The following is a 9,381-nucleotide window of genomic DNA, read 5'->3' as shown; positions in this document are numbered from 1 at the left end:
ATTCACACAGATTGAGCCATCATTCAGCATTCTACCTTGTAACAAACTTGCTGGTTCAAAAGGCATATCTGGAACCATTTCCTCACTCTTTTCCCTTATTTACAATTTGGTATCAGTTCCCTCATCCAAAACGTCAGCACGACACAAATAATCAATTTTAGATCTATAGAACAGGTTATCAACATGGCTGTCTCATATTAAACTAAAACCAGACTAGACCACAATGTATTTTGGGCAACCTAGAATTCAAGCCCACTTTTTGCAAATAGAACTACGGACTCCCAAAATTCTAAATAAATAACCTTATCAGCAGTTGCAATATTTCTTACAGATATATAAAGCAAATAATCATTTGTGCGTCTTTTTTTTTTTTACGTGAAAACATTGTACTCTATCAAATGAAAACATGTTTTCCCAGTCAGTCTGCATTCATAAACATTTTGCATCAGAAACATGCATAATAATCAGGTTTTACAAGGAAACAAGAAGTTGCACTTTTAGTCCTAGGCATATTTCACTGAATGTTCCAGTTCAACAGTCCTAATGAAGAGCCAACCACAGAAAAGAGACAAAAGGAATTATACCATACATTGGTTTCAATACAGTTTCTGTGACCATTTGAATCCAGTCATTTCACAAAGTTTGAAAAAATATATTTCTGTTAACAATGGCATTAAGTGCTACTGTGCAGATACCAATACATAATTCATAGTGTTATGATAGTTATATTTGATGACATAACCTAAAACTCACTTGGTGAATATCAGTTTACGCCAGATGGGGGGTCAAATTTACAATCCTACTCAAAAATTCTGAAGAATGCATCTGTTGCTTTTATGATTCATGAACTTTTCATAAAGTACTAGTGGATTTTTTTTCTCTCTTTTAGTTAAAGTAAAAAGGAAGAAATATGAAACAGAAATATTGAGAATTTATCAGAATGGTAATAAAATGATACGTAGATGAACATCCAACATGGAAATTCAGGAAAACACTTGGTGCACTATGGTATTCTACCATCCAAGAAAACAAAGATGGTGTAAGACCCCTATCACTGAAGAACTTCAAGTGATCAAAATAGGGAAATTGTATTCCACAATCTTGTAAAATGAGAATCTTAATGCCCACTATCTGCCACAGTCAACAGTTTACTTAGTACACTATTTGCTGGAAAGAGCAGCACCAGTTATATGTAGGCTTTACATAATTGAGCATAATCCTGATATCTCAATACCCCGAGCTTCCATAGGCTGCTCTTCTAGTTCAACATCCCTAAAAGCTGGCTTGAGATCATAGTCCACAGTGAATGGAGGAGGCACGAATTCTTCTACTTCATCATTCATGCTGGAGTTGTGAGTGTCATTGGCTGAAAAAGAAAATATAAGGGTAAGTATGCCACTTTATGAAAATACACTGCAAACTCATTGCAACACTATATTCTGAAAGTAAAATCTGAAGGTGCAATATGCAATGCTCAATATGATATCAGAAAAACATCAAATCATTAGACCTCAATGAATCATTAAAATAATTAATTACTCCATGTCAACATGTTCTAGGAGGCCTCCCCTCCCTCCATGTATGCAACCTCACACACTTCTTTCTCTGAGTGAGATGGTGTGGGTGTGGCTATGGGTGTACTCTCAACTCTCAGTCACACTTAAACGCGCGCATGCACGCACACACACAGTTTAATAAGACAGCCACATTAAGAACATAAATGCAATTGTAACAGGATAAATTAATCATCCAAGCAAATCTAGACATGATAATAGAGCAGACAGACTGTTGGAACAAATAACCCAATGATGATGTTCCCAAAGCAATATTGCATAGGCCTGGCGTAGGGGGTTGCCACTTCTCGCCAGGCCTATCAGGATTGGGTTAAGATAGAAAACACCCAATTTCAACTTAGTGCTGGTCAGTGAGGTATTGACCTTCCCTCATACTTAGTTGGTAAAACTTTCCCAAGACCCTCCTCCTGTGACCTCATACAATTCTTGTTCCTATAGACTATGTATTCTATATTTGAATCTCAATATATGTTGACTATCCAATCTGATTTTGATAATTCCAAGACAAAGTTGGCAGGGCTTCAAAACACAAAGACTTCATTTACAATCTCACTGTGGCTCTCTTAGTAATTTACACTTGTGTATGTGTACAAGTAAAAACATAAATAAAACACATGAAGACTTAGATATAACAAAAAATGTGTATACAAAGATATAAAACATCATCAAGTAGTTTTTCTCTTAATGTGGATGTTTCCTTTCATATGTATATATATGTATGTATCCACATTCATGCAGTACACACCCACAAACATGTAGATTTTAATGAATACTCTCTCTCTCTCTCTCTCTCTCTCTCTCTCTCTCTCTCTCTATATATATATATATATATATATATACACATACATGCCTATATATACATACATACATGTATAGATATAAATACATACATATATACATACATACATACATGTATAGATATACATATATACATACATACATTTATAGATATACATATATACATACATACATTTATAGATATACATACATACATGTATAGATATACATACATACATACATACATATGTATATATATATATATACACATACATACATACATGTATAGATATAAATACATACATATGTATACATATACATATATATATATATATATATATATATATATATATATATATATATATATATATGTATGTATGTATGTATGTATGTATGCATGCAAGGATGGATGGATATAGACACGCATGCACGCACGCACCCCCACACACACACAAATACATGTATAAATGTATATATGGACATAAAAACGACAATGACAAAATAAAAGTGCTCCCTATATTGTTGTGGGTATTTCATTACTTACTGATATGTGCATACGGTTGCAAGCACAAACATGGATTTACATCTCCCTAACCAAGAAATGCACACAGTGGCTAGAGAGAAAATATATATAACCTACTCATACATGCTTAGCTTCAGAGTAGGTTTTGTGTGCTTAACAAAGAAATAAACACAGAGACACACTCAGATTTTCAGTCTCACACTCGCACTCACACTCGCACTCGCACTCGCACTCTCACTCTCACTCTCACTCTCACTCTCACTCTCACTCTCACTCTCACTCTCACTCTCACTCTCACTCTCACTCTCACTCTCACTCTCACTCTCACTCTCTCTCTCTCTCTCTCTCTCTCTCTCTCTCTCTCTCTCTCTCTCTCTCTCCCCCCCACACACACACACACGAGATGAGCTGCCAAGTGAAAACGGGATGTTAGGAGCTGCTCACATGCACAAATTCACTAGAAATTGCTAATCTGCAATGCTTCCTATGTTGCTAGTTAAAATGTGACATGGTTTTGATAATTTTTTTTTTTTTCTAACTAGTATTCAAGTGTAGTGGCACAACATTTGCTTTAAATGCCTGCACATAATTAAACAAGTGACAATTGCAATTAAACGTCAAAAATTTTCAGTTAAAGAAAGAAAAGGAGCAAAAGCACCAACACAATATGTTTCAAATAATATTCTCCCTCTTTTCCTAAACTTATTCTCATAAAGAGCAAAAACAAATTTCAGATAATGAAATGTAGTCATATATATAACCAACATCAGTTAAAATCAATTTTTTCTCATTAAAGTTTTCCTTTGAGACTTTTTTTTCCCTTTTATTTAAAATATAGGTAATTTCAGTAACCTGCAATTCCACACTGTGAAATACTTATACATTGACCTAGTGGTGCTGGATGGCATGCATACAGACCATGGCCAAGAAGTAGTCATGCCATGTCTCAGCTGGGCCCAAATATTAGATGCCAAAAGATTTGACCTAGGTTTCTGCTTGTCTTCATTTATACTGCATTATTTGCAAAAAAAAAAAAAAAAAAAAAATCCATGACAATACTTTAGTAAAATCCATCATAATTACCATTATCATCATATGATCAAGTATTATTGTGTTTATGCTTTCTCACCAACTCTTAGAATAGTTTAACCCATTCCCGACGGGACCAATCCGGCTTAAAAAGACCAAAATTCCGGGACTCTTGAACGCATAAGCCTAACGCGTCGGGATTCTCGGCCGTACTGGCCGCGTGCCAGCGCTGTGCGCTGGCTCCTCCCACACGCCGGGCTGGACAAAATAACGCGTCCCCGGCATATGGCCCAAAAACCACTAGACGTGATATCTAGTCACCTGTCATTATCGGGTTAACCATATCAAATAATCTTAAATTTACTTATTTCTTTTTCATAAGTGCTCTTGATAACTTGAATGTTAGATGGCACTGTGTCTTTTACCAGTTTCCAATCCTAATTTTTTATTTTTATGTTTATTAAAGTAGTGTGACCTGACTGGTTTAGAAGTGTACAGAAAACATGTGAAAGGTGTAATATTTGGCATATATATATATATAATGTCAAAAAGTTTAAAATATTTTCACCCTACCATAAAATTACTTCAGAATGTAGTCCACATAATTAAAAAATATGAAGCATTCAATACAGTTTCAGTCGATTACAATTCTTTTAAATCTGATGAAATGGAAACTACACACCTTATAACTAGGGTAAACCCCTTAAATCATGGGTTACAAATTCAGGCCAACAATATTACTGGCAACGTGTTATGCATGGCAGCATTCTCAGTAAATAATCCTGGACAGTGAACACTTGCTGCAAACATAACCCAAATAGCAGACAACATACTTGGTTTCATTAGGTTAAGTGTGCTCCCAATCTAAAACCTTTGTGTCATTATTCTTTCTTTCATACCTTTTCATTATCATGCTCTGTTTAGAAATATCAACTACATGTCAAAAGTGTAAATTAACAATTTGGGATGAAAAGTAAATACTGATTAATTAATATCTAATAGCAAAAAATACATTTTGATTGGTTGTACACTTGTCTTCTGATTTATGATTGTAAATAAAAGAATATAGAAATTTAATAAAATATTTTGAACTATTTACAATATACTGTTATCACATCCAAAAATTCATGTCTTTCTTTTTTTTCTCTTTGCTATACCAATAAGGTTTTTTAAAAGGAAATGTAGAAAATGAAGTCTTATAGTCAACATATTCTAGAGAAGCAATAAATTCAAAACCTGATTTTAGCATAAGTGCACGAGAACACATTACAGTCATTCCTAAGTCTGTGACACCTTGATACAAAAAGACTATGAAGAATACAATCAATGAAGAAAACAGAAGAAACAAAAACATATTGTGTAAATAGATACAAAATAATATAGACGTCAGTTTGTGTACTCTTTTCAGCTGCCTTGCAATATCTACATCTTTTAAAAATAGACAAGACCAATAGAGTTAATTATAAAACAATTAATTAAGTCCTCACCATCATCCTTTTTATTTTCACTATTTATGTTATTGTTGATATTAAGGGTTGGCTTTGACACATTGAACTTGATTTTTGTCACAAGGCCACCAACTGGAGTGGCTTCTGGAGTTGTGAGCTCTGTGTTCCCGTCAATGGAGCTGGCAATGTCCGTCTCTGCAGCATTGACAGACACTGTTGGCGTCTCCCACATAGGCTCGTCAGTGCTCTGTCATAAAAAAAAAGATAAAGATATCATGGAGATTGAGACCTATTAATCTAAATATAAGAAAGAAAAGTATGTTTAACTAGGCAAATAAAACTTGCAAATGTAATGCCAATCATGCATATTCTTCTGTTGATAACTTCAAAGTGCAGGTAAAAAGAAAACATTTCTATAACTAAGTAAATCTACCAAAAGCCAATATCTACAATAATGTTGTCAGGTCGGGGACTGCACTAAGACAAGATTTCCTTTCCTGGAAAAGGCAGATGGCTCAATACACATTTCTCTCTCTTTTTTTTTTTTTAATGATTATACATCCCTTGATCCTCCCACTCCATCTACTTCCCAATGCCACTTTTTATCTATGGGTTCAAAGTTTTTACCTCTCATTGAAGTGTAAGTTAGTGGAATTTACAGACTGAGTGAATGTGAGTAAGCATGTGTGCTCAAACAATAGTTGAAGTGAATTAGTGCCACTGAGTGTGTTCAGTAATATGCTACAAATGAAATGTTTAATTCAAGTGTGATCAAATGTGCTTCATCGCCCCCCAGCACATCATGTCTATTGACCTCATTGCGTAACAAGCTGCTTTCGTCGTCTTCCTCGGGTTCCTTATCACTCAGATCTTCCTCATCTTGCTCTTCAGGTTCTTTCTTCACCTCTTGTTTGATATTCAAGTCCAGCGGGAAAGACTGCAGGAGAACAACAAGGATGGAACTGCTCAGTGGGTCAGAGTTACACAGAAATTGAGGAACAGCTTGCGAGACAATACAAGGATATACTACTCAAAGCTGAGTAATGGTAGCAAGAATGTAAGACTGGCTCCCTAATATGTGAAATAAAAAGTAAGAAGGAAAAAAAAAAAATTGACAAGAAAATGCTATGAAGTCCTGTTACATGAGGAGTAGTATTTATAAAATATACAAAGAATGAATGAATTTAAAAAAAAAGATCCTCAGAATTTAAGTAATATAAAAATAAATATCAACACAGGAGAGATGACTGATATCCAAAGAAAAGAAAAGAGTCGAGTTTTAAAACTAGTCTGAATACATTTCCATTTTCTTTAGATTGTCACCATTTTTTAAAATAAATTGTTTCTAATTGAAAACCAGAAAGGCAACATTTTAGGACATCATGCACATTCAAAACTATATTTTCACAGAATTAAGTAACTTTCATGCACAAGCATAAATAAAGAATAATAAGCAACTAGATATGTTCTTGCTGGAAAGTAAAGCTTAAAACTTATGACTGATAATAACATCAACTAGGATTTGTACAACTACAGATGACAGTATGAGTCATAAGCACATTGTGACAAAAACTAGAATTCAATTCAATGGGTAGAGAAAAACAAACAGACTAGGATGATGCATTATGGAACTTCAGATTTCATATGAACATACCCATTCACACATTTACATTCTTCCTTTCTTCTGTCATAAAACCCAGAATGAAAAAAGAAAATAAACAGTTCAATTTTTTGGTCTGAGTGCCACCTACCCATCCACCCACCTACCCATCCATGTACACTTACACTCACATCATCCCTAAATCTGTAATCAGTGCAAAGTCACTATTAACCATACAAATATTGGGATAGCTTAACTGGAATACACAAAAAAAAAATCCTTACCAGCTGATTATCACTTTCGACATCATACTCCTCGACATCCAGCGGCTCTTCCTTGATCCTGATGGGTAGGTCTGACAGCAATGACATCCCTGGCAACTGCTCTTCTGCTGTGATACACAAGAAATGCAATTATAGCTTGTGAATAAACATGGTGAACTATGTTGATTGTATAAACAATGTTTTTGTGTGACTAAAGCATACTATCTATATCTGTGTACCTCTAAAGAAAATCCACTTTAAACTATCCTTCTTTTTTCAAATTATTTCCCTTTTTACTAACTACTTTCTTTTCATTCAGGTTCATTCATTAATAATTTCTTCTTTTAATTTTTACCTTTACTTCCCTCTAATCTGTTTTCTCTGTTGCTTTATCTTTGTATCACTACTTTCTACTTCATTCCATAGTTTAATTTTCTACTTTCACATGCCGTTTACTTTTTTGTGTCCTTCTTTCTGTCTATATTTACTCTCCAGCAAATTTTAAACCCTAACTCTCCCTTTCTTTCTCCATCCCAGTTTCTTTCCCTCTTTCCCTTTTCACTTCTCCCATTCCTCCTTTCTCCCCTTTCTTCAGAAAAGAATCTCCATACTTGGTGGCTGAGAATCCTTTGGAGCATCATTGCTGGTCTCTGTCTTTTCTGCATCATCAGGAGTAGCTTCATCTTCAACCGTTTCCTCTTCCATTTTCTCTTCTTCCACAGTCCTCTCCATTTCCCTCAATTTTTCTTCTGCCTCACGCTCTGCTGCTTCAGCCTGAAGAAAGGAAACAGACAAATGATATAACCTTTTAGTTTTTTTTCATTTTCAGGGAACATCATATCAAGATAGCATTATTACAACTACATCTTATATTTAGAAGTATTGTATGAATACTCTCACATAAAGCTCTGCAGCTATTTGAAGACAAAAGAATAAATAAGTCATACTACTTGCAAAAATAAGTGACAATAAAAGGAAAAACAAATAAAATTATATCACAAGTTAAAATAAATTCTAATAATCATAGTGGTAAAAAGAAAAACGGTCATCAAAATAATAATAATAATGAGAAAACTATAATGATAGCAACTATCTTGGTGCTCAACTCTTACCCTCCAAAAAATATATATCAATTTTCTTACCTTCTGCCAATAACAATGTCCGTCAGCAAAAGAATTAATTCACTTTAATAATCTATCATATCCATAATAATCTAATCCATCATAAAAACTCTTTACAAGTTCAAATGAACATTCTAAAATACAACCTTACAACACAATTTTTACCCTAACACTGCCCTCATTAATATAAAATCTGTGCATCCAAACCTGCTTTAAGAAAGGATGTACTGTATCAATATCAGACAACACAACTTAAAGCACCATTAATGCGATTTACCCTGATGGTATCCTGGTGACAAGCTGGATGATAATTAGTGCCCTCTACTTGAATGGCATTGTGGTATCTCCACTCCTCAGTCTCCTGGTGGAAGAACTGAGAGAAGGTGTCGTGGCAGGTGGGACACACACCTAGGGTAGGATCAGATGACACAGCCACACTTGGCTCTTCTGCTTCCTCAGATTCCATGGTTTCGACCACCCCTTCGTTTTCAAACATGCTTGGTACTGGAAGAACAAAGGCTAGTTACATAAAGTGGAGACAAGTGATGAGGGGGATTGGAAATCAAGTAAACAAATTGACTTGAATTCTAAGAAGTTGAAGAAAAATAAAAAGAGAAAAAAAGAAATGTAACAGATAACTGAAAGAAAATATATGTCATTTCATTATATCCAACCAATCTAAATTAATATTCCTAATCTAATAACTTGATATTTTTCCATAACAATTCTATTACCTCTTTCTTCAACATCCTCAATTTCCTCATACTGCAACCAGTCCTGAATAGAAAAGTAGAACTTTCTGGTGTTTGCCTTTTTCGTGGACTCCTGCTGGCGTCTGTTTTGACGGAAATGCCAGTCCAAATGATGGGAATACTGAAGCGTTTGTTCTGGTGGGTAACGAAGGCCACAAGATGAACACTGCATTCCACGGTAAATCACTTCAATAAGCCATTTTCTCCTCCTGTAAAGATAATTAAGAATATTTTTTACAAGGTCTTGAATTTTAATGTTCCTCTCTTTCATCAGAAAGTTGCAACTGTTACTGG

The 9,381-nt window shown here is 34.6% G+C and overlaps 1 protein-coding gene across 8 annotated transcripts in view; it reads right to left on the bottom strand.

Annotated features, from left to right (window-relative positions):
• The window catches only part of LOC122243099 (uncharacterized), a 110,633-nt gene that overhangs the window by 353 nt on the left and 100,899 nt on the right, over positions 1-9,381 (bottom strand). For 7 of the 8 annotated variants that reach the window (XM_086538591.1, XM_086538584.1, XM_086538587.1 and 4 more), the window contains 7 exons: positions 9,070-9,296; positions 8,613-8,839; positions 7,826-7,988; positions 7,236-7,342; positions 6,166-6,288; positions 5,391-5,598; positions 1-1,366 (listed from right to left, as the gene is read on the bottom strand). The exon at positions 1-1,366 is cut by the window's left edge and continues 353 nt beyond it. In XM_086538591.1, coding sequence (XP_086394717.1) covers positions 1,200-1,366; positions 5,391-5,598; positions 6,166-6,288; positions 7,236-7,342; positions 7,826-7,988; positions 8,613-8,839; positions 9,070-9,296 — 1,222 coding nt within the window. In that variant the 3' untranslated portion in view covers positions 1-1,199. The remainder of the gene's footprint in view (positions 1,367-5,390; positions 5,599-6,165; positions 6,289-7,235; positions 7,343-7,825; positions 7,989-8,612; positions 8,840-9,069; positions 9,297-9,381) is intronic. The other variant, XM_086538585.1, reaches the window with a different exon arrangement.

The sequence above is a fragment of the Penaeus japonicus genome, unplaced genomic scaffold (genome assembly GCF_977035675.1).
Source record: "Penaeus japonicus unplaced genomic scaffold, GWHDUDI00000001_assembly GWHDUDI00000007, whole genome shotgun sequence".
In the NCBI taxonomy this organism is placed as follows: domain Eukaryota; kingdom Metazoa; phylum Arthropoda; class Malacostraca; order Decapoda; family Penaeidae; genus Penaeus; species Penaeus japonicus.
This window is presented reverse-complemented; position numbering and strand designations above follow the sequence as displayed.